We start from the raw sequence: 26,720 nt of genomic DNA, 5'->3' as shown, positions 1-26,720 counted from the left end.
TGTGTGTCCAGTGTGTGTGTGTCTAGTGTGTCTGTGTCTAGTGTGTGTGTGTGTGTGTGTGTCCAGTATATGTAAGTGTGTGTGTTTGTCCTGCGTGTGTGTGTCCAGTGTGTGTGTGTATGTGTGTGTCCAGTGTGTGTGTGTGTGTGTCCAGTTTGAGTCTGTCCAGTGTGTGTGTGTGTGTCCGGTGTGTGTGTGTGTGTGTCCAGTGTGTGTGTGTCCAGTGTGTTTGTGTGTGTGTCCAGTGTGTGTGTGTGTGTGTATGTATGTTTGTGTGTGTCCAGTGTGTGTGTCCAGTGTGTGTGTGTTCAGTGTGTGTGTGTGTGTGTGTCCAGTGTGTGTGTGTGTGTGTGTCCAGTGTGAGTGTGACCAGTGTGTGTTTGTCCAGTGTGTGTGTGTGTGTGTCCAGTGTGTGTGTGTCCAGTGTGTGTGTGTACAGTGTGTGTGTCTAGTGTGTGTGTGAGTGAGTGTGTGTGTGTGTGTCCAGTGTGTGTGTTTGTCCAGTGTGTGTGTGTTTGTGTGTGTCCAATGTGTGTGTGTGTGTGTGTGTTCAGCGTGTGTGTGTTCAGTGTGTGTGTGTCCAGTGTGTGTGTGTGTGTGTCCAGTGTGAGTGTGTCCAGTGTGTGTTTGTCCGGTGTGTGTGTGTGTGTGTGTCCAGTGTGTTTGTGTGTGTCTAGTGTGTGTGTGTGTGTGTCCAGTGTGTGTGTGTGTGTGTGTATGTCCAGTGTGTGTGTTTGTCAAATGTGTGTGTGTGTGTGTGTTTGAGTGTGTCCAATATGTGTGTGTGTGTGTGTGTCTTTGTGTGTGTGCAGTGTGTGTGTCTAGTGTGTGTTTGTGTGTAAGTTCAGTGTGTGTGTGTCTAGTGTGTGTGTGTGTGTGTCCCCAGTGTGTTTGTGTGTGTGTGTGTGTGTGTGTCCAGTGTATGTGTGTGTGTCCGTGTCCGGTGTGTGTGTGTGTTTGTCCTGCGTTTGTGTGTCCTGTGTGTGTGTGTATGTGTGTGTGTGTGTCCAGTGTGTGTGTGTGTGTGTCCAGTGTGTGTGTGTGTATGTGTGTTTGTGTGTGTCCAGTGTGCGTGTCCAGTGTGTGTGTGTTCAGTGTGTGTGTGTGTACAGTGTGTGTGTGTGTTTTTCAAGTGTGTGTGTGTGTGTCCAGTGTGAGTGTGTCCAGTGTGTGTGTGTGTGTCCAGTGTGTGTTTGTCCAGTGTGTGTGTGTGTCCAGTGTGTGTGTGTGTGTGTGTCAGTGTTACCATGGTTATTATTTACAGGGACACTGAGTCCCCATCAAACCAAACCCAAAACCCTGGATAGAGGGGCTCAGTGAATGTGGAGTGGAATGTGTTCAGGTGGGTCAGTGTGTCAGAGGAGACTCTGTAGAAGGACAGAGTGCCGGCTGGCCAGTCCAGATACACTCCTACTCTGTGGGAGCTGGAGGAGGGGACGTCTATGGTAGTGGACTTCTTATTGTGCCAGGCAATGTAACTGTTATCAGAGCAGATCAAACTCCAGGACTTGTCATTACATCCAAGCAAACAGTCACTACCCCTTCCTCTCCTGCTGATTCCTTTATATGCCACTCCTATAACAGCCCTTCTCCCACTCCACTCTACCTCCCAGTAACAGCGCCCAGTCAGACCCTCTCTACACAGCACCTGTCTCCTGTCCTCAAATCTCTCTGGGTGATCAGGATACGGCTGCTTCTCTCTCCTCCTATATGTCACCTTTCTGTTCTCCTCAGACAGAGAGAGGAATCTGTTTACTGTGTTTGGGTCCAGTGTGAGATCACAGACATCTGATGGATGAAACCAGACACAATATTAGAAATCATCATCATTCACATTAGAATGTTAACTCACTTTTCACTAATTCATTTAATGTAGATGTTTCTAGGTATCAAAAGGTGAAGTTAAGGTAACTTGAGACTTGTTGAATGATCATATCTAATACTGTATGGTAATATAAAACACACTTATTCCCATTAATTACACACACACACACACACACACATCCTGAACACACACACACACACACACACACACACACACACACACACACACACACACACACACACACACACACACACACACACACACACACACACACACACACACACACACACACACACACACACACACACACATTTCTAACGTAACACGAACACGCCACACACACACACAGACACACACATTGTCAAAGCAACTCTTTGTAAACTTTGGTGTCCCTGATTTGTGCTTCTGTAGAACTACAGCTGATATTTAATATGACCAAGTAAGTAATGATGGTGGTCTTTGACTTTGACTTCACTTGAATTAAGACTTATTCTTAGTCATATTCTTCACAGCAGTCAACACTCACATTTTCTAAGTCCAGGTTTCATTGTGTTCTCTCCACCATGTTCCACACTGTAGCGGTAAGCAGAAGAACATACAGTCATTGAGGGATACACCTGAACTCACACACACACACACACACACACACACAGGACCCATGCACTGGACACACACACACACACACACACACACACACACACACACACAGTCTTTATATAACTTAGTCCAAGTGGTGGTCAGAATGTTTGTCTTAACTAGCCTGATAACTCCAACGTGTCTGATATGAACATTGCCATAAACCCTCTACATACTTGAGTTTCTCCAGTCTGCAGTGTGGATCCTCCAGTCCAGCAGAGAGCAGTCTGACTCCTGAGTCTCCTGGGTGATTGTAGCTCAGGTCCAGCTCTCTCAGGTGTGAGGGGTTTGACTTCAGAGCTGAGACCAGAGATGCACAGCCTTCCTCTGTGACTAGACAGCCTGACAGCCTGCAAAGAGTCAAATCATATTAAAACCACACTGCTATTCTTTGGTAGTGAAAAGTAGTGGCACTACCAAAGTGGCAGTATATTTTTTTTAAATGTTCAGATATATCAGTGTCCTGAAACCTGCCATATCTATTCATAAATGAATGTATCATTATTAGAAATGACAAATTATCAAAGTATTGCTTGTAGATAGAAAAATGTATATGACAAATATTTGAGTTGACTGACCAGAACAGTTTAAAAAGCAGTATCAGTCAAAAGACAGACAGTGAGGTATCAGATTTAGATTGTATTGAGAATACAGTCCACACCATATCTATTTTGACAGAGAAGCTAACATTTTAAATGTGGCTCTGTACTCCAGCATTTTGGATTTGAGATCAAATGTTTCATATGAGGTGACAGTATATAATGTCACCTTTAATTTGAGGGTATTTTTATACAAGTATGTTTCAACATTTAGAAATGAAACCACTTTATGTATCTAGTCCCCCCATTTGAAGAAGTCATAAGTATTCTGACCAATTCACTTATAGTGTATTAAAGTAGTAAAAAGTTTAGTATTTGGTCCCAAACTTGTTGGTTGCATTTGCTGTTTGTTTTGGTTGTGTTTTGGGTTATGTTTTGACCGATAGTAACTGAATGGTGGATGATGACTGGAGTAATTTTCTGTCTAAGTGAGTAGATAACATGTTTCTAAACACTACTAAATTAATCCTAATGATGCCATGATTAATAAAAATAATGAATGAATCATGAATAATAATGAATGAGAAAGTTACAGAGGCTACAACAAAACATGCTAACCTCTCACTATTAACATCACATAAACGGTGACATTCTGTACTGTTGCCTAATATGAAACTTTCTATCTCAAATCCAAAATGCTGGAGCATAGCACCAAATGTAAAACTGTAAGCTTCACTGTCCAAACACATATGGTGTGGACTATGTGTGCCTGGTAAACACATGTGGATCTGGTGAACAGTTATCACTTGTTGACCAACTACAGGAATACTGACCTCAGAGTCTCCAGTTTACAGTGGGGATTCCCCAGTCCAGCAGAGAGCAGCTTCACTCCTGAATTCTTCAGGTCATTGTTACTCAGATCCAGCTCTCTCAGGTGTGAGGGGTTTGACTTCAGAGCTGAGACCAGAGAAGCACAGCCTTCCTCTGTGACTAGACAGCCTGACAGCCTGCAAAGAGTCAAATAATATTAAAACCACACTGCTATTCTTTGGTGGTGAAAATTGTGGCAGTATATTTTTACAACATATTCAGATATATCAGTGTCCTGAAACCTGCCATATCCATTCATAAATGAATGTATCATTATTAGAAATGATCATAATATTGCTTGTAGAGAGAAACATGTATAGTACGAATATTTGAGTTGACTGACCAGAGCAGTTTAAAAAGCAGTATCAGTCAAAAGACAGACAGTGAGGTATCAGATTTACCGTATTTTCCGCACTATAAGGCGCACCGGAGTATAAGCCGCAGCAGCTAAATTGAATGATGTGTACATATATAAGCCGCAGGTGTTTTAATGTTTAATTACCATATGTAAGGGTTCGTGCACAGAGGGGATTGTCGGGAAAGAGATGGCTGCTTGAGGAAGCTCCCATTTATTAACATTTCAACAAACAAGTTGCATATTTGCATAACGTTTTCCAGCAAAATTAGTTACATTATTTTCCGCACTATAAGGCGCACCGGATTATAAGGTGCACCTTCAATGACTGGCTTATTTTAGAACTGTTTTCATATATAGGGCGCACCGGATTATAAGGCGCATAGAATAGAAGATAGTCAAACGATTGACTGGGGTTGCGTTATGCATCCACTAGATGGAGCTGTGCTAAAGGGAATGTCAACAAAACAGTCAGATTAAGTCAAACTTTATTAACATTTACATTTTACATTTTAGTCATTTAGCAGACGCTCTTATCCAGAGCGACTTACAGTTAGTGCATACATTATTTGTTATACCCCCCGTGGGAATTGAACCCACAGCCCTGGTGTTGCAAACACCATGCTCTACCAACTGAGCTACATCCCTGCCGGCCATTCCCTCCCCTACCCTGGATGACGCTGGGCCAATTGTGCGCCGCCCCATGGGTCTCCCGGTCGCGGCCAGCTACGACAGAGCCTGGATTAAGCGTTCTGACAACTCCGTTCACTCCCATGGTAACGTTGTTCAAACGTTAATGTGCATATTAACAATATCTCCCAGCCTTGCTCACTCTTCTCCCAAACGTGGAGGGGAACCTTTCCCTGATTCAGTAAACACATAGTAAAAGAAACAGTCTGATACCACTAAATCAAACGTTAGTGCATAACTCAACATTGTTCAGTTACGTATAACACGTAAAGCTCACTTTTTCAGTTCATTCCCCGTCCACGAATCCCTCGAATTCTTCTTCTTCAGTGTCCGAATTGAACAGTTGGGCGACTACGGCATCCAACCTGCCCGGCTCCCTCTCGTCATTATCCCAGTCAGTGTCGCTGCTGTTGCCTGGCAGTTCAGAGATTATTCCTGCCTTCGTGAAAGCTTGGACCACAGTTGAGACTGATATATCAGCCCATTGATTCATTAATGTTGAATTCTCTCGCTGCTGCTCTATTCCCATATTCTACTGCGTGACCGACAGCCTTGAGCTTGAACTCTGCGTCGTAAGCGTGTCTCTTGAAAGCTGCCATTTTGGGGTCTTTATACACAGACAAGTGGTGTGGGACTGTGAGTAAGCACAGTACCGGTGTTTACTGACTACGGTAGCCGTAATGCTGCAAGCGGTGCGGCTCTGTAGTGTACCAGTCGTACTGAAACATTTCATTATTATTAAATAGTTTTTATTGGTTTTTCATACTGAAACATTTTGACAGAGCGCCTTGAGCGGCGTGTACAACCAGCATGGATCAACCAATTAACCAATTGATCCATATATAAGGCGCTCCGGATTATAAGGCGCACTGTCGTTTTTGGAGAAAATTAAAGGCTTTTAAGTGCGCCTTATAGTGCGGAAAATACGGTAATAGCGTCACAATCATTTAACCACTTAACTTTGGTTATTTTTGAAAAACCTTGAAAAAGTGTGCACATCTTTGAATATTTATCTACATTATAGCCTACAGTAGTACCATAACGAAAAACAAAGCTTACAGCGCTTGACGAGGCAATATCAATGGCTAAATTAAATGTTGTTTTTTTTAAAGTGCAGAATAAAGTGCCTGTAACACGACAGTAAACCTAAAGTTGCAGCAACACGGCTGCTTAAAATATACGGTAATCAGCCTACCAGAAAAGTAATTAATCCTCGTCTTCATCTTTTAGGCTAAGGTGCAGTACACGGCTGTAACCAGAAAAGTCAAGTCATTAAACCTCATCTCCGTCTTCTTCCTGCGTACTAAAACCACCAAAGTCCTCATCTTCAGTGTCGGAAACGAACAGGCTCAGGGTGGCTTCGTCAGCCACTCTCCTCTCTCCTTCGTTGACGCTCTCAAAACCAACGAACTCCTCTTCGTCACTGTCAGAATCGAACAGCCTCTGAAGGGCCTCAGCTGTGGCGGCGTCCTCCTCTTCATCACGCAGCAGTCCAGCCTTTCGGAACCCGTTAATGATCGTGGATGTTTTGACACTCCTCCACGCTATCAGGATCCACTCGCAAACTTGAGCGAAAGTTGCTTTTCGCATGCGACCAGTTTTGGTGAATGATTTATCGCCGCTAGTCATCCACGCCTCCCACTGAACGCGTAGTGCCACTTTGAACGCACGATTGACACTGATGTCGAGTGGCTGCAGATGCTTCGTTGTGCCCCCAGGAATCACAGCTGGAATGGAGTTTGTGCTCTTGATGGCTGCTTTCACATAATCCGTTATATGGGCCCTCATGCTGTCCAAAACGAGCAAAGCTTTTTTTTGGTGAAAGAATCCTCCAGGGCGCTTGACGTACCACTCATTCAGCCATTCATTCAGCCACTCATTCAGCCACTCATTCATTACGCTTTCCATCATCCACCCTTTCTTGTTGACTTTAAAGGAGATGCCATTCAATATTTTCTATTTTCATTTCGGTGGCGACTGTTTCAGCTTTCAGTCGGATCTGCACGGTGGAAACACCTCGGCCGTCTGCTCTCTGTGTGTTCACCCAATCTTCAAGAAAGTCTTCAAGTTCGGGCCATCTGCTTTTATTACCTCTGAAAGCTTTTTTTGACTTTTTGCATTGAGACAGTTCTTCCCGCTGGCGTCTCCAACGTCTCACCATTGACTCATTGATGCCAAGGCTACATGCAGCAGCTCTATTTCCTTCTTTTACAGCCATATTGACTGCCTTTAACTTAAAAGCTGCATCATATGCATTTCTACGTTTGTTTTCCATAATGAGGGTTTGTGCATGAAAACTTCCTTTGCACAAACTGTCTTGCTCTCGTTCTGTCTCTCGTACCACTCTCGGTTCCACTTTTACTTTTGCGCGCTACCTGTCTCACTCTTTTCCGGCCTCCAGCTTTTCCTGCTGGAGCCCGCCGCTTAAAGGTGGGGGGCGCGGACCGGTCATAGAGCCCATAGAGTTAAAGTTGGTGGACTGTAACCTGTAAAATCCATAGATTAGCTTCAAGTGTCCGTTAGCTGTAAAAATCCATAGATTAGCTGCACCGTTATATAAGCCGCAGGGGTCGAAAAATTGGAAAAAAGGCGCGGCTTATAGTCCGAAAATTACGGTAAATTGTGTTGAGTATACAGTCCACACCATATCTATTTTGACAGTGAAGCTAACATTTTAAATGTGGCTCTATACTCCAGCATTTTGGATTTGAGATCAAATGTTTCATATGAGGTGACAGTATATAATGTCACCTTTTATTTGAGGGGATTTGAATACATATCTGTTTCACCATTTAGAAACGAAAGCACTTTATGTATCTAGTCCCCCACTTTTGAAGAAGTCATAAGTATTTTGATAAATTCACTCATAGTGTATTAAAGTAGTCAAAAGTTTAGTATTTGGTCCCAAACTCGTTGGTTGCATTTGCAGTTTGTTTTGGTTGTGTTTTGGGTTATGTTTTGCCCGATAGTAACTGAATGGTGGATGATGACTGGAGTAATTTTCTGTCTAAGTGAGTAGATAACATGTTTCTAAACACTACTAACTGAATCCTGATGATGCCATGATTTAGAAAAATCATGAATGAATCATGAATAATAATGAGTGAGAAAGTTACAGAGGCTACAACAAAACATGCTAACCTCTCACCATTACCAATAACAGAGGGGGTATGATCCTTGTTCCTCTGTAACTTTCTCATTCATCATCATTCACGATTCATTCATGATTATTCATAATCACGGTAGCGTCCACATGAATGTAGAAGTGTTCAGAAACATCTTCTGTTCTTACTGACAATACAAGTGAAGTGACTCCAAAATGACAGGACATTATTCACCATTCAGTTTCTATTGGGGAAAACATCATCCAAAACACAACCAAGACAAACTGCAAATGCATTCAACAAGTTTGTAGAATCACAAGCTTGATGTAATCACTGCAGGTAAGGAATATGGGACCAAATACTAAACTTATGACTACTTTAATACAATATAAGTGAATATGTACAAATTATTACGACTTTTTCAAATGGGAGAACTAGATACATAAAGTGCTTTCATTTCTAAACAGTAAAACAGATATGTATGAATACCCTCAAATAAAAGGTGACATTCTGTACTGTCACCTAATATGAAACTTTCTATCTTAAATCCAAGATGCTGGAGCATAGCACCAAATGTAAAACTGTAAGCTTCACTGTCCAAACACATATGGTGTGGACTATGTGTGCCTGGTAAACACATGTGGATCTGGTGAACAGTTATCACTTGTTGACCAACTACAGGAATACTGACCTCAGAGTCTCCAGTTTACAGTGGGGATTCCCCAGTCCAGCAGAGAGCAGCTTCACTCCTGAATCCTTCAGGTCATTGATACTCAGATCCAGCTCTCTCAGGTGTGAGGGGTTTGACTTCAGAGCTGAGACCAGAGAAGCACAGCCTTCCTCTGTGACTAGACAGCCTGACAGCCTGCAAAGAGTCAAATCATATTAAAACCACACTGCTATTCTTTGGTGGTTAAAATAGTGGCAGTATATTTTTTTCAACATATTCAGATATATCAGTGTCCTGAAACCTGCCATATCTATTCATTAATTAATGTTTCATTATTAGAAATGACAAATTATCAAAGTATTGCTTGTAGATAGAAAAATGCATATTACAAATATTTGAGTAGACTGACCAGACCAGTTTAAAAAGCAGTATCAGTCAAAAGACAGACAGTGAGGTATCAGATTTAGATTGTATTGAGTATACAGTCCACAGTATATCTATTTTGACAGTGAAACTGACATTTTAAATGTGACTCTATACTCCACCATTTTGGATTTGAGATCAAATGTTTCATATGAGGTGACAGTATATAATGTCACCTTTTATTTGAGGGAATTTTAATACATATCTGTTTCACCGTTTAGAAATGAAAGCACTTTATGTATCTTGTCCCCCCATTTGAAGAAGTCATAAGTATTTTGACCAATTCACTTACAGTGTATTAAAGTAGTCAAAAGTTTAGTATTTGGTCCCAAACTCGTTGGTTGCATTTGCAGTTTGTTTTGGTTGTGTTTTGGGTTATGTTTTGTCCAATAGTAACTGAATGGTGGATGATAACTGGAGTAATTTTCTGTCTAAGTGAGTAGATAACATGTTTCTAAACACTACTAAATTAATCCTGATGATGACATGATTAAGAAAAATCATGAATGAATCATGAATAATAATGAGTGAGAAAGTTAAAGAGACTACAACAAAACATGCTAACCTCTCACCATTACCAATAACAGAGGGGGTATGATCCTTGTTCCTCTGTAACTTTCTCATTCATCATCATTCACGATACATTAATGATTATTCATAATCATAGTAGCATCCACATGAATGTAGAAGTGTTCAGAAACATCTTCTATTCTTACTGACAATACAAGTGAAGTGACTCCAAAATGACAGGACATTATTCACCATTCAGTTTCTATTGGGAAAAACATCATCCAAAACACAACCAAAACAAACTGCAAATGCATTCAACAAGTTTGTAGAATCACAAGCTTGATGTAATCACTGTGGGTAAGGAATATGGGACCAAACACTAAACTTTTGAATAAATGAATTTGCCAAAATAATTAAGACGTTTTCATTTGTGAGAATTACATACATAAAGTGCTTTAATTTCTAAACGTTAAAACAGATATGTATGAATACCTTCAAATAAAAGGTGACATTATATACTGTCGCATAATACGAAAAATTGTATCTAAAATCCAAAATGCTGGAGCATAGCACCAAATGTAAAACTGTAAGCTTCACTGTCCAAACACATATGGTGTGGACTATGTGTGCCTGGTAAACACATGTTGATCTGGTGAACAGTTATCACTTGTTGACCAACTACAGGAATACTGACCTCAGAGTCTCCAGTTTACAGTGGGAATTCCCCAGTCCAGCAGAGAGCAGCTTCACTCCTGAATCCTTCAGGTCATTGTTACTCAGATCCAGCTCTCTCAGGTGTGAGGGGTTTGACTTCAGAGCTGAGACCAGAGAAGCACAGCCTTCCTCTGTGACTAGACAGCCTGACAGCCTGCAAAGAGTCAAATCATATTAAAACCACACTGCTATTCTTTGGTGGTCAAAATAGTGGCAATATATTTTCTCAACATATTCAGATATATCAGTGTCCTGAAACCTACCATATCTATTCATAAATTAATGTATCATTATTAGAAATTATAATATATTGATTGTAGAGAGAAACATGTATAGTACGAATATTTGAGTAGACTGACCAGAGCAGTTTAAAAAGCAGTATCAGTCAAAAGACAGACAGTGAGGTATCAGATTTAGATTGTATTGAGTATACAGTCCACACCATATCTATTTTGACAGTGAAGCTAACATTTTAAATGTGGCTCTATACTCCAGCATTTTGGATTTGAGATCAAATGTTTCATATGAGGTGACAGTATATAATGTCACCTTTTATTTGAGGGTATTTTAATACATATCTGTTTCACCATTTAGAAATGAAAGCACTTTATGTATCTAGTCCCCCACTTTTGAAGAAGTCGTAAGTATTTTGATTAATTCACTCATAGTGTATTAAAGTAGTCAAAAGTTTAGTATTTGGTCCCAAACTCGTTGGTTGCATTTGCAGTTTGTTTTGGTTGTGTTTTGGGTTATGTTTTGCCCAATAGTAACTGAATGGTGGATGATGACTGGAGTAATTTTCTGTCTAAGTGAGTAGATAACATGTTTCTAAACACTACTAAATTAATCCTGATGATGACATGATTAAGAAAAATCACGAATGAATCACTGAATAATAATGAGTGAGAAAGTTACAGAGGCTACAACAAAACATGCTAACCTCTCACCATTACCAATAACAGAGGGGGTATGATCCTTGTTCCTCTGTAACTTTCTCATTCATCATCATTCACCATTTATTAATGATTATTCATAATCATGGTAGCGTCCACATGAATGTAGAAGTGTTCAGAAACATCTTCTATTCTTACTGACAATACAAGTGAAGTGACTCCAAAATGACAGGACATTATTCACCATTCAGTTTCTATTGGGAAAAATATCATCCAAAACACAACCAAGACAAACTGCAAATGCATTCAACAAGTTTGTAGAATCACAAGCTTGATATAATCACTGCAGGTAAGGAATATGGGACCAAATACTAAACTTATGAATACTTTAATACAATATAAGTGAATATGTCCAAATTATTAAGACCTTTTCAAATGGGAGAACTAGATACATAAAGTGCTTTCATTTCTAAACGGTAATATATATATATATATATATATAATATATATATATATATATATATATATATATATATATATATATATATATATATATATATATATATATATATATATATATATATGAATACCTTTAGGAGACATTCTGTACTGTTGCCTAATATGAAACATTATATCTCAAATCCAAAATGCTGGAGCATAGCACCACATTTTTAACTGTAAACTTCACTGTCCAAACACATATGATGTGGACTATGTGTGCCTGGTAAACACATGTGGATCTGGTGAACAGTTATCACTTGTTGACCAACTACAGGAATACTGACCTCAGAGTCTCCAGTTTACAGTGGGGATTCCCCAGTCCAGCAGAGAGCAGCTTCACTCCTGAATCCTTCAGGTCATTGTTACTCAGATCCAGCTCTCTCAGGTGTGAGGGGTTTGACCTCAGAGCTGAGACCAGAGAAGCACAGCCTTCCTCTGTGACTAGACAGCCTGACAACCTGACAAAGAGTAAAATCATATTAAAACCGCACTGACATTCTTTGGTGGTGAAAATATATTTTTTCAACATTTTCAGATACATCAGAGTCCTGAAACCTGCCATATCTATTCATAAATGTATATATACACTACTACCAGTCAAAAGTTTGAACACACCTACTCATTCAAATTTTTGTTTAGTGTTTTAAAAACTATTTTTTACATTGTAGAATAATAGTGAAGACATCAAAACTATGAAATAACACATATGGAATCAAGTAGTAACCAAAAAAGTGTTAAACAAATTTTCTATATTTTATTTTGTAGATTCTTCAAATAGCCACCCTTTGCCTTGATGACAGCTTAGCACACTCTTGGCATTCTCTCAACCAGCTTCATGAGGTAGTCACCTGGAATGCATTTCAATTAACAGGTGTGCCTTCTTAAAAGTTAATTTGTGGAATTTCTTTCCTTCTTAATGCGTTTGAGCCAATCAGTTGTGCTGTGACAAGGTAGATAGTATACAGAAGATAGCCCTATTTGGTAAAAGACCAAGTCCATATTATGTGAAGAACAGCTCAAATAAGCAAAGAGAAACCACAGTCCATCATTACTTTAAGACATGATGGTCATTCAATAAGGAACATTTCAAGAACTTTTAAAGTTTCGTCAAGTGCAGTCGCAAAAAACATCAAGCGCTATGATGAAACTGGCTCTCATGAGGACACAGGAATGGAAGACCCTGAGTTACCTCTGCTGCAGAGGATAAGTTCATTAGAGTTACCAGCCCAAATAAATGCATCACAGAGTTCAAGTCACAGACACAGTTCAACATCAACTGTTCAGAGGTGACTGTGTGAATCAGGCCTTCATGGTCGAATTGCCTCAAATAAATCACTACTAAAGGACCCCAATAAGAAGAAGAGACTTGCTTGGGCCAACAAACACGGGCAATGGACATTAGACCGGTGGACATTTGTCCTTTGGTCTGGAGTCCAAATTGGAGATTTTTGGATCGGTGTGGGTGAACGGATGATCTCTGCATGTGTATTTCCCACCGTAAAGCATGGAGGAGGAGGTGTGATGGTGTGGGGGAGCTTTGCTGGTGACACTGTCTGTGATTTATTTAGAATTTAACCACACTTAACCAGCATGGCTACCACAGCATTTTGCAGCGATACACCATCCCATCTGGTTTGGGCTAAGTGGGACTATCATTTGTTTTTCAACAGGACAATGACCCAATACACCTCAAGGCTGTGTAAGGGCTATTTTACCATGAAGGAGAGTGATGGAGTGCTGCATCAGATGACCTGGCCTCCATAATCACCCGACCTCAACCCAATTGAGATGGTTTGGGATGAGTTGGACGGCAGAGTGAAGGAAAGCAGCCAACAAGTGCTCAGCATATGTGGGAACTCCTTCAAGACTGTTGGAAAAGCATTCCAGGTGAAGCTGGTTGAGAGAATGCCAAGAGTGTGCAAAGCTGTCATCAAGACAAAGGGTGGCTATTTGAAAAATTTCAAATATAAAATATATTTTCATTTGTTTAACACTTTTTCGGTTACTACATGATTCCATATTTGTTATTTCATAGTTTTGATGTCTTCACTATTATTCTACAATGTAAAAAATTGTAAAAATAAAGAAAAAACCTTGAATGAGTAGGTGTGTCCAAACTTTTGACTGGTACTGTATATAAATGAATTAATGTATCATTATTAACAGTAGATAACATATTTCTAAACACTACTAAATGATTTTTTGTGTGTGTGTGTCTGTCATGTGCGTGTGTCCAGTGTGTGTGTGTGTGTGTGTGTGTGTCCAGTGTGTGTATGTGTGTGTGTGTGTGTGTGTGTGTCCAGTGTGTGTGTGTGTGTGTGTGTGTGTGTGTGTGTGTGTGTGTGTGTGTGTGTGTGTCCAGTGTGTGTGTGTTCATTGAGTGATACAGGAATACTGACCTCAGAGTCTCCAGTCTGCAGTGTGGATCCTCCAGTCCAGCAGAGAGCAGTCTGACTCCTGAGTGTCCTGGGTGATTGTAGCTCAGGTCCAGCTCTCTCAGGTGTAAGGGGTTTGACTTCAGAGCTGAGACCAGAGAAGCACAGCCTTCCTCTGTGACTAGACAGCGTGACAGCCTGCAAAGAGTCAAATCATATTAAAACAACACTGCTATTCTTTGGTGGTGAAAATAGTGGCAGTATATTTTTTCAACATTTTAATTTATACCAGTGTCCTGAAACCTGCCATATATATCATTATTAGAAAAAATCATAATATTGTGTGTAGAGAGAAAAATGTATATTACGAATATTTGAGTAGACTGACCAGACCAGTTTAAAAAGCAGTATCAGTCAAAAGACAGACAGTGAGGTATCAGATTTAGATTGTATTGAGTATACAGTCCACACCATATCTATTTTGACAGTGAAGATAACATTTTAAATGTGGCTCTATACTCCAGCATTTTGGATTTGAGATCAAATGTTTCACATGAGGTGACAGTATATAATGTCACCTTTTATTTGAGAGTATTTTAATACATATCTGTTTCACCGTTTAGAAATGAAAGGACTTTACGTATCTAGTCCCCCTATTTAAAGAAGTCATAAGTATTTTGACCAATTCACTTATAGTGTATTAAAGTAGTCAAAAGTTTAGTATTTGGTCCCAAACTCGTTGGTTGCATTTGCAGTTTGTTTTGGTTGTGTTTTGGGTTATGTTTTGCCCGATAGTAACTGAATGGTGGATGATGACTGGAGTAATTTTCTGTCTAAGTGAGTAGAAAACATGTTTCTAAACACTAATAAATTAATCCTGATGATGACATGTGGTCCTCTGTAGCTCAGCTGGTAGAGCACGGCGCTTGTAATGCCAAGGTAGTGGGTTCGATCCCCGGGACCACCCATACACAAAAAATGTATTGATGTAATCACTGCAGGCAAAGAATATTGGAACAAAAACTTTTTTATGTATTTTTATTTAACCCTCCCGTTGTCCTAGGGTCAAAATGACCCGCCACTGTGTTGAACCAACTTTATTTAATTTTTATATTTTTTGGATCATTTGTGAGAAGGAGGCAGTGATACTTTCTTTAAAGTCTCACTGCCTCCTTCTCACAAATGATCCCAAAAATATACAAATTAAATAAAGTTGGTTCAACACAGTGGCGGGTCATTTTGACCCTAGGACAACGGGAGGGTTAACTAGGCATGTCAGTTAAGAACAAATTCTTATTTACAATGGCAGCCTACACCAGCCAAACCCAGATGACGCTGGGCCAATTGTGCGCCGCCCTATGGGACTCCCAATCACGGCCGGTTGTGATACAGCCTGGAATCGAACCAGGGGGTCTGTAGTGACGCCTCAAGCACTGAGATGCAGTGCCTTAGACCGCTGCGTCACTCGGGAGCACACTAAACTTTTGACTAATTGAATTTGTCCAAATAACTACGATACAATATAAGTGAATATGTACAAATTATTACGACTTTTTCAAATGGGAGAACTAGATACATAAAGTTCTTTCATTTCTAAACGGTAAAAAATATATATTTATGAATACCTTTAAATAAAAGGTGACATTCTGTACTGTTGCCTAATATGAAACATTCTATCTCAAATCCAAAATGCTGGAGCATAGCACCAAATGTAAAACTGTAAGCTTCACTGTCCAAACACATATGGTGTGGACTATGTGTGCCTGGTAAACACATGTGGATCTGGTGAACAGTTATCACTTGTTGACCAACTACAGGAATACTGACCTCAGAGTCTCCAGTTTACAGTGGGGATTCCCCAGGACAGCAGAGAGCAGCTCCACTCCTGAATCCTTCAGGTCATTGTAACTCAGATCCAGCTCTCTCAGGTGTGAGGGGTTTGACTTCAGAGCTGAGACCAGAGAAGCACAGCCTTTCTCTGTGACTCCACAGCCTGACAGCCTGACAGAGGGATCATCATGATTTCACAAACACACTGTTAATTTAACACCAGTAGTGTAGAAGGACAATGGCAGATGCATTTGGTTTATTCTCTTAAACAACATATAGATTCATCTTCCGTCTCCTAGAATTGTATGGTCATATTGTTATACTAATGTGAACATCAATGCACTGATTCAGTAAGTTTTTCAATGTAATACTATATATTATATACATATTATATTACATATTTTTGTCTAAACTGAATATTTCTTCCTGATGATTAGTTCTTAAATGTCATGTTATGTACTCACAGAGCAGCTCTGGAGGCTTTGACCACTGGCAGCAGCCTCAGAAGACCTTTCTCTGATCTCAAGTATTTCTTCAGGTCAAACACATCCAAGTCCTTTTCTGAAGTCAGCAACACAAAGACCAGAGCTGACCACTGTGCAGGTGACAGGTTGGCTTCTGAGAGACTTCCTGATCTCAGGTAGCTTTGGATCTCCTCCACTAGAGAATGGTCATTCAGTTCATTCAGACAGTGGAACAGATTGATGCACCTCTCTGAAGAGGGATTCTTCCTGATCTTCTCCTTGATGTACTTGACTGTTTCTTCATGGCTCTGTGAGCTGCTTCTTGTCTTTGTCAGTAGACCTCGTAAGTGCTTCTGATTGGACTCCAGTGAGAGGCCCAGAAGGAAGCGGAGGAACAGGTCCAGGTTTCCTGTCTCACTTTGTAAGGCTTTATCCACAGCACTCTTGTAGACAGTAACTTCAGTAACTTGCGGTTCATCCATTAGATTCTCATTGTTGTTGATGAATGAGAGGAACACATATACAGCAGCCAGAAACTCCTGAATGCTCAGATGCACGAAGCAGTACACCTTTTCATGGTACAGCACACATTCCTCTTTAAAGATCTGTGTGCACAATCCTGAGTACACAGAGGCTTCATTGACATCAATGCCAGCCTCATTCAGGTCTTCTTCATAGAAAATCAGATTGCCCTTCACAAGCTGTTGAAAAGCCAGTTTTCCCAGTGACAGAATGCTCTCTTTATTCCAGTGTGGACCTGTCTCTTCTTTCCCAAGATACTTTTCATTCTTCTGTTTGGTATGAAACTCCACAAGGTGTGAGTACATCTCAGTCAGAGTCTTGGGCATCTCTTCTGTCTTGTCTGTACTCAACATGTGTTCAAGGACTGTTGCAGAAATCCAACAGAAGACTGGAATGTGGCACATGATGTAGAGGCTCCTTGATGTCTTTATGTGTGAGATGATTCTGCTGGCCAGGTCCTCATCACTGAATCTCTTCCTGAAGTACTCCTCCTTCTGTGGGTCATTGAACCCTCGTACCTCTGTCAGCTGGTCAACACACCCTGAAGGGATCTTATTAGCTGCTGCAGGTCGGGTAGTTATCCAGAGGAGAGCAGAGGGAAGCAGATTTCCCTTGATGAGATTTGTCAGCAGAACATCCACTGAGGTTGACTTTGTGACGTCATAACATATCTTGTTCTTCTGGAAGTCTAGGGGCAGTCGGCACTCATCCAGACCATCAAAGATGAACAGAACTTTGTACTTGTCGTAGTTGGAGATTCTTGATTCTTTGGTTTCCTTTGAGAATTGATTGAGAAGTTCAATGAAAGTGTGTTTTTCCCCGTTCATCAAATTCAGCTCCCGAAAAGGGAATGAAAATACAAATTGGACATCCTGATTTGCTTTTCCTTCAGCCCAGTCCAGAATGAACTTCTGCACTGAGACTGTTTTTCCAATGCCAGCGACTCCCTTTGTCAGCACAGTTCTGATAAGTTTGTCTTGTCCAGTTAAGGGTTTGAAGATGTCGTTACATTTGACTGCAGTCTCTGGTCTTGCTTGTTTCCTGGTTGTTGTCTCAATCTGTCTCAGCTCATGTTCATTATTGACCTCTCCTGTTCCACCCTCTGTGATGTAGAGCTCTGTGTAGATCTTATTGAGAAGTGTTGGGTTTCCTTGTTTAGCGATCCCCTCAAATACACATTGAAACTTATTCTTTAGATTAGATTTGAGTTCACGTTGGCAAATCACAGCAAGCTCATCTGAATGAAGAAATAACACAGAGGATATTAATTTTACGTCTGTTTTAATGCCTACAGTATTCTAGGACTGTTATGACATTTTAAATTATAATCATTTCCTCGCTTAACTGTCTGTATAAATGTGTAAATGTTTTCATAATGCATTACAGACTGGTGTGACTGATTTATATAATTATTGGTATTCTCTCTCTCTCTCTCTCTCTCTCTCTCTCTCTCTCTTTCTCTCTCTCTCTCTCCTCTTCTCTGTCTAAATTAATCAAAACAACACATCCCTTCTGCTACTTGATGAGGTCACTAGGTGTTGTGTTAAGGCTGCTACAATATCACTGAGTTACACAGCTACTTTAGCTGTACTTTAGCTACAGCTTTTAAATGTTCTAAAACAGCATTCAACATGAGGCAGACAGCTCTTACTTTTCTCCAGTGTGTCAGCAAGCTCCTTCTGGTTCATTTTCCTCAGGACGTGCAGTGTGATCTTCAGAGCCCCCTCTCTGGCACTGCTCTCCTGCTTCTCATCTTCAGCATCCACCACTTCCTTATCCTGCTTCTGACTCTCAAAGCCTTCTGGGAGTTCTGGACTAAGAATCCTCTTGAACATCTTCAGCTCGTTCTTCACAAATGTCATAATATTCTCTTCAAGCAACTGAAATAAATCAAGTAAATAAGTTAAGCAAGAGACTAAATGCTTTCTCATTAACACATTAATGAATGATTGACAGATCAACTTTACTTGAGGTAAACAAAAACAAATGTACATAACAGGACCACATACACTGAATATGGAGGCCAGGTCTGTTTGATGACTCTGGGAAGACTGACCACTGAGAATCTCTGACTCTGATCTCTCCTGTTGGTGTCTGTGGACAAAACATGAGATTACATCTCCTCATCCAGGGAGTGCACACACACACACACACACACACACACACACACACACACACACACACACACACACACACACACACACACACACACACACACACACACACAGGGAGGGAATGTTGTGTTTGTTTAATATTGTTTTAGGACTATGAAAATGGAAAAAAGGTTTAGCCTATGGATTATGAAAACAACAAAAATAAATGGGAAACTGGGAGAGGAGAAATGACTAGAGACAGTGTTGTTTAACTCACTGACCATGACCCATGAGTTCTTCTTACCTTTGTTCAGTAGAAGAGTCTCCCTCTCTAAACTGTATAGGTTGACGCATAGACCGGTCACTCTTCATGGACACACAGCTGGGTACAGGGGAGGCTGGTCTCTCCTGCTTGATTGGACTTCAACACAACAGAGACAAACATTACGTCTCTCATCTACTCTGAGCTCAGATGGGGAAACATAAGAATAGTTTCATTCCAAAACGCTATATATATCCATTTTCAGAAATGTTCGTAAATTAGCTTTTATTGTTTAAAGAAATTATGAAAGAGATTGGTGTGTTTTTTTACTAGCTAATCATGGTATGGGGTTGTTCAATGACAGACATGTATTTGTTTAAATCTATCACTTGATGGTGTCATTTCAGAGAGACAAATAATCATGTTTTTTTTGCATAATGCTATATATCTGCCTCACTCTCAGAGAAATAAGTAGTACTGCTAGGTTTTACACAGTAATAATATATATCTACCTCACTCTCAGAGAAATAAGTAGTACTGCTAGGTTTTACACAGTAATAAAATATATCTGTCTCACTATCAGAGAAATAAGTAGTACTGCTAGGTTTTACACAGTAATAATATATCTGCCTCACTCTCAGAGAAATAAGTAGTACTGCTAGGTTTTACACAGTAATAATATATCTGCCTCACTCTCAGAGAAATAAGTAGTACTGCTAGGTTTTACACAGTAATAATATATAGCTACCTCACTCTCAGAGAAATAAGTAGTACTGCTAGGTTTTACACAGTAATAATATATCTGCCTCACTCTCAGAGAAATAAGTAGTACTGCTAGGTTTTACACAGTAATAATATATAGCTGCCTCACTCTCAGAGAAATAAGTAGTACTGCTAGGTTTTACACAGTAATAATATATCTGCCTCACTCTCAGAGAAATAAGTAGTACTGCTAGGTTTTACACAGTAATAATATATCTGCCTCACTCTCAGAGAAATAAGTAGTACTGCTAGGTTTTACACAGTAATAATATATAGCTACCTCACTCTCAGAGAAATAAGTAGTACTGCTAGGTTTTACACAGTAATAAAATATATCTGTCTCACTATCAGAGAAATAAGTAGTACTGCTAGGTTTTACACAGTAATAATATATCTGCCTCACTCTCAGAGAAATAAGTAGTACTGCTAGGTTTTACACAGTAATAATATATCTGCCTCACTCTCAGAGAAATAAGTAGTACTGCTAGGTTTTACACAGTAATAATATATAGCTACCTCACTCTCAGAGAAATAAGTAGTACTGCTAGGTTTTACACAGTAATAATATATCTGCCTCACTCTCAGAGAAATAAGTAGTACTGCTAGGTTTTACACAGTAATAATATATAGCTGCCTCACTCTCAGAGAAATAAGTAGTACTGCTAGGTTTTACACAGTAATAATATATCTGCCTCACTCTCAGAGAAATAAGTAGTACTGCTAGGTTTTACACAGTAATAATATATCTGCCTCACTCTCAGAGAAATAAGTAGTACTGCTAGGTTTTACACAGTAATAATATATAGCTACCTCACTCTCAGAGAAATAAGTAGTACTGCTAGGTTTTACACAGTAATAATATATCTGCCTCACTCTCAGAGAAATAAGTAGTACTGCTAGGTTTTACACAGTAATAATATATAGCTGCCTCACTCTCAGAGAAATAAGTAGTACTGCTAGGTTTTACACAGTAATAAAATATATCTGTCTCACTCTCTGAGAAATAAGTAGTACTACTAGGTTTTACACAGTAATAATATATATCTGTCTCACTATCAGAGAAAGAAGTAGTATTGCTAGGTTTTACACAGTAATAAAATATATCTGCCTCACTCTCAGAGAAATAAGTAGTACTGCTAGGTTTTACACAGTCAAATGTGACCGACCGGCTCGATTCGGTCTTATGTAGCAACATTTGAAATGGTGTTTTTTACATTGGATAAAAGTAGAGACTCAGCTAGAAAAAGGTATATCATACACTACAGTTGATGAACAATGGGAATGTAATTCTGCTTTGAAAGATGAGAAAATGGCCTTTGAATGTTTTGGTACACCTACTGGAGAGCTCTTCTTTATCTACAGTGGCAGATAATGTCACCCATCAAAATAAATAGTTTTTTAAATATATATAGTTAACTAAATGTATGGTGTTTTTGGTTTATGTCAGTTTCATTGTTTGTTATGCTATAAATTGTTATTTTATGGTTGTAAGTGGTAAAATGAACTAGAAAATGTCATATTTTGCAATTCTGAGTAAATACTACTTTAGTAAGGATATACTTTATTCAGTACTACTGCAGTTACTAAATAATTCCAATAGATGGCAGCATAAGACCATGAATGACATTTCAGAAGGTTAGTTTAGTTTTCTCCCTGGATACACCACCACTCCCCCTCACAGGAAAACTCCTGCACACGATTTTTACTGTCCCTTTTCACACTGCTAACGCAAGAGGAACGACTAAAAAAGCATTTAACAGATTTCTGTGAAATAATATAATGATGATTCATGTTTATTATTACCTGTTTTTATGCTCATGTTTTGAAATTATACTTCATTACTATAACGATTATCAATAAGCCTGAACATTAATTTAGTCACCTCTGGTCGAGAAAAACTTATTTTCCTAGTACATTCATTGTCAGATTCATCAACCAGCAGCGAGCACTCTGCCTTCTAGCACAAGCGAGGGGCATGTTGAGGTACATTTGCTAACCGGAAGGGTTGCATGATGTAATTTATTGGTGGACTGGAAGACGCACTCTTGTCTTTTCTATTCCGAGGTTGTTTAATCGTAATATTAGATATTTCATAATGCATGTATACTAGGGTTGAGGTTGGAGCATCTGACTAGTGATTATTTACCAGGGGTTCAACACCTGCTATAGTCACTATTTAATTGCTCTTCCAAAAGCATCACAGGCCTAATACGAGATATATGGCTAGCTAAAGTAATGAGTGACCATTTTAGAAAATCATGGGACATTTAGAATTTGGTTGCATGCTATTTATTTATTTATTTTATGTCAATCATATTGCTGCTTGTAGTCTATAACTGATGCTTCGTGGTCTTATGCTGCCATCTATTGGAAATATTTAGCTATTAAAAGTTATTAATTCACGTACAGACGTTGGTGAGGCAGCTGAGAAATAAAGTGTATTAGATCACCTAGAAAACCTGCCCCAAGCCAATTGCTGGACTTTCACACAGAGGTTACTAGGTCACCCATTTCAAACCACATTTGAAAAATAAAACAAATGTGTCTTATTTATCAAGTGTTCTGTCTTGCTATTATACATATAATAAAATAACAAAATAATCAAAACACTATTTAATACTATAATTGTATTTACTAAGATAATATTATTACTAAAATAGTTTCTAAAAGTGTTCTAGGCCTCCCTACCCTAGAATTAGGGGTTAGGGTTACGGCTAAAATAGGTTATAAGTAGGGTAAGAGTTTCTGTATAGCACTTTGTGACATCTGCTGGTGTAAAAAGGGCTTTATAAATACATTTGATTGATTGTTAGGTTTAGGGTTTCTATGGCAAAAAACAGTATGGGTTTATAGCACTCTTGCGCCTCCCTTAGGCCATCTGTGGGTACTACATAACTCATTCATTACATTTTTTACATTTATATTTTACATATTTAGCAGACGCTCTTATCCAGAGCGACTTACAGTTAGTGAGTGCATAAATTTACATACTGCCCCCCCGTGGGAAACGAACCCACAACCCTGGCGTTGCAAGCGCCATGCTGTACCAACTGAGCTATATGACACTTGCTAGGCTCATAATCTGAGGTAGCAACTGTGTCAGATCTACAAATCCATTAGCTAGACCACCCGATTAGACAACAATCACCCCATTATACCCATTTGGTTTGCAACTCAGTGAACCTGCGCAGCATTCGCACAATTTGATGCCTATGAACTAAGATGTCAATGCATATCAAATTACCCAGCAGCCATTTAGAAACAACAAGTCATCAGAAAAATTGTTATTTCTTAATAAAAAAATGTATTCTGGCTGTTTAAATCTGCCACATCTTGAAAAAGAGGACAGGGACATGCGTTTTGTTTAGATTGTACACTTTTTTCTTGAAGCAAATATGTTTAACCATGACCAGAAAATGTTTAACGTTTGATGGCTTTGCGCCAGACAACACCTCTTGGCCTGTGGCTCACCACAACATGTACTCAGGTTAACATTGAGCGTGCTCACCAAGTAACCGTAACCTTGTTAATAATAAGTTACCTGAGGTAAACCTACAGGGTTAATGCTCACCAAGTAGCCGTAATCTTGTTAATAATAAGTTACCTGAGGTAAACCTACAGGGTTAACGCTCACCAAGTAGCCGTAACCTTGTTAATAATAAGTTACCTGAGGTAAACCTACAGGGTTAACGCTCACCAAGTATCCATAACCTTGTTAATAATAAGTTACCTGAGGTAAACCTACAGTAGAACTAATAGGAGCTGGCAGGGTGAAAAATGCCCAAACATAAGGCCTGTTTTTTCGCGATTACTTCATAACCAGGGACAGAAGTTAATATTATGAAACTGGGTTCCATGGCGGATGCAATGAACTAATTTTATCAGAAATAAACTTTATAATAAAATGTAACTTGAGGCTCCCCGAAAATAATATTCAAAAAGTTCAGTCCTTGGACACAGAGGGGTTAAACACTAAAGTTACCGTCCATCTAGTGAAGAGAGGAGAACCGGACAGAGGGATGGTAGGTAGCCAGCATCCGTCAACGACAGAGGGAGAAGCCCTCCACGGTATTTAACAGGTGGAAGAAACAACCAGGGAGCTCCATCGGTCCACAAGAAATGCAGGCAGCCGGTGATGATGTAGTGGTAGCTAGGATAACTAGGATGCTGCTGGTAAAGAGTAGCTAGCTTAGCTAGCTGTACCGACTAGCTTGGCTAGCTAGCAGGTCGTTCGTCTGTCCCTAGAGGATGATGACGAATCCGGTGAACCACACAATTAAACAAGAATAGCGAGTGAAAAGGATCTGGCTACACTCATACTGTCACTGACCATTACGCAAAAAAAGCAAATTGAACAATAAACTTCGGTGTCTCAACACTGTAACGAACTCCGTCGTTGTTCCCCAAGATCACCTCAGACCACTCTGAACGTAACTGGACAATATGCTTGGCGCCAAACCGTACGGGGACGCGGACAGTTCTGTACGGGGACGCGGACAGTTCCAGAACGCGGACATGAGCAGAGCCACACAATAAACTAAAAGCAGTCTTTAAAGTCGGGTACATTAGTAATATTCTTTTTTTATTATGTCAAACAAAAGAAAATCGTTTTTTAAAACAATATTTTGAGATCTGGGCACGTATCCAAAAAGCGTCTCAGAGTAGTAAAATTGGTCCTCTCTCTCCCCAGATAGACTCATTTAATACTGGGTCGTTACAATATTTTGAGATCTGGGCCCATATCCAAAAAGCGTCTCAGAGTAGAAAATGTGTCGTATAAGTGCTGAGAATAAAGCCATTTTAGTCCTACTCTTATGGGTATAAATTAAAGCTATGCATGAAGCCTCTTTATTCATAAGTGTCCCACCTAGTTGGCAGATATTTAGGACACCTCATGAGCTATACTAACCAGTTAAGAGGTACCAGCAGGTGTCTTGATAATAGAAACATGCAGCGAGTCAGTGGTTCCTGTGCAACATGTAATTGCTTTGGAGCAGTGGCGACCTGTCATTCAGGGCAGAGCCCAACCTGTTTAGCAGATGCTCTTACCCAGAGCGATTTACAGTAAGTGCATTCATCTTAAGATAGCAAGGTGAGACAACCAGATAATACAGTCAAATATACAGGATACAAACATTCAATTTCAGCTAAACAATGGATATATAGCGTTTTGCAATAAAAATAATAACAATGATATACATCAAAAAATATATTAATTAAACATCTGAGAACAGTAATATTGAAGGTACCCATAAGCAACCATTTCTGATTAAAAAACACATGTGAAAAATTGTGGAAATAGCATTTAGGAAATAAACTCTTAATAATTCTTAAACAAAATTGTCATCTCACCTCTTAGCTTTGGTGTCATGTTCCCCAGAGAGACTCATTTTAGAGGCAGGACCCCCCTCCTCTCTCTCCCCAGAGAGACTCATTTTAGAGGCAGGGCCCCCCTCCTCTCTCTCCCCAGAGAGACTCATTTTAGACCACTGACCCCTAAACAGAGATCCAACATGTTGGTTGTAGTTAACACAGTAATTCTTGAATGTGAATTGTTATAATTTATTAATTATCTCTTACACAAGATTTACTAACAGACATATCGAAACAGTCAGGTGATTTAATGCAATCACATGAATATGTAGTTGTGACATCTCTTCACCATGGCCATGTCACACCCTTATTTGTATTCATTAAAAGTCGGCCATTTATTATCTTTGAATCTGTTCTTTTCTAAACGTATCTGAGAATGTAGACAGAAGGGCTAAAACAGGCTTGATTGATCTGGGGGGGATCAGTGATCTATACAGAAAGGTTTTTTGCAACAATTAAGAGATGTTATATTATTTAAAGTAGGCTAGGTTATAATGTATAACCGTTTTTTTGTTGTTGTGTAAAGCAGATCAAGGTCTATACCTCAGCCAGTGGCGACCCGTCATTCAGGGCAGGTGGCCTTTCCTGTTTTGCATGTTATTGTGGCATTAATACATGTCACATATCAGTTTGCTAACAATGTAAAAAATATATACACTACCGGTCAAAAGTTTTAGAACACATACTCATTCAAGGGTTTGTCTTTATTTTTACTATGTTCTACATTGTAGAATAATAGTGAAGACACCAACACTATGAAATAACACATATAGAATAATTTAGTAACCAAAAAAGTGTTAAAGAAATCAAAATATATTTTATATTTGAGATTCTTCAAATAGCCACCCTTTGCCTTGATGACAGCTTTGCACACTCTTGGCATTCTCTCAACCAGCGACCCGTCATTCAGGGCAGGTGGCCTTTCCTGTTTTGCATGTTATTTTGGCATTAATACGTGTCACATATCAGTTTGCAAAAAATATTAAATAAATATATATCATTGAGTTAATAAAGCGGCAAAAAAACATGGTCTCTTTTTTGTTTTCTTGAGTAAGGCAGCTCCAACATGCAGGTGTTTCAGCCTAGCTCAGTGCTTTCTGTGGTGGTGGGGCAGCCAGCAGAAAATACGGAGCGCTGCGCCGTGATTGGCTCAGTGTTCTGTCACTCATGGGGACACTACGTCACCGCCAAGTCTAAGGGTAGAGCTAGAAAATGCAAGCCCCTTGGGTGCTGCCATAGAGTTACATTAGAAGTGCCCATCCAAGAAGTTCATTGGCCACAGATAAAATGACGTCAAATCACATTATAT

General features: G+C 39.6%; 2 protein-coding genes across 2 annotated transcripts; both read right to left on the bottom strand.

Moving 5' to 3' along the window:
• Positions 1-1,189: 1,189 nt before the first annotated feature.
• Positions 1,190-2,456, bottom strand: LOC311117339 (stonustoxin subunit beta-like). The gene is made up of 2 exons (XM_084192298.1): positions 2,352-2,456; positions 1,190-1,788 (listed from the first exon to the last, which is right to left on the bottom strand). Exons 1-2 carry the CDS (start codon positions 2,428-2,430, stop codon positions 1,259-1,261), a joined length of 609 nt encoding a protein of 202 aa, XP_084048424.1. The 5' UTR covers positions 2,431-2,456; the 3' UTR covers positions 1,190-1,258.
• Positions 2,457-8,694: 6,238 nt separating this feature from the next.
• On the bottom strand, positions 8,695-25,530 carry LOC311117336 (NLR family CARD domain-containing protein 3-like; the record flags this gene model as incomplete). Its single annotated transcript, XM_084192296.1, has 9 exons — positions 25,391-25,530; positions 19,319-19,435; positions 18,931-19,015; positions 18,793-18,801; positions 18,573-18,615; positions 16,400-18,158; positions 16,004-16,106; positions 10,317-10,483; positions 8,695-8,884 (listed from the first exon to the last, which is right to left on the bottom strand). The coding sequence occupies exons 1-9, from the start codon at positions 25,516-25,518 to the stop codon at positions 8,695-8,697; spliced, it is 2,601 nt and encodes an 866-aa protein (XP_084048422.1). The 5' UTR covers positions 25,519-25,530.
• Positions 25,531-26,720: the final 1,190 nt, after the last annotated feature.

This window comes from Coregonus lavaretus (genome assembly GCF_964263955.1).
Source record: "Coregonus lavaretus genome assembly, contig: HAP1_SCAFFOLD_3471, whole genome shotgun sequence".
Lineage (NCBI taxonomy): Eukaryota > Metazoa > Chordata > Actinopteri > Salmoniformes > Salmonidae > Coregonus > Coregonus lavaretus.
The sequence above is the reverse complement of the archived record's forward strand: the minus strand, read 5'-3'. Positions and strand labels throughout refer to the sequence as shown.

Coding starts and splice junctions, on each gene's coding strand:
- LOC311117339 (XM_084192298.1), bottom strand. CDS start 2,430: ATGACTGTATGTTCTTCTGCTTACCGCTACAGTGTGGAACATGGTGGA. Junction 1,789..2,351: donor GAAACCTGGACTTAGAAAAT/GTGAGTGTTGAC, acceptor TTCATCCATCAG/ATGTCTGTGATCTCACACTG.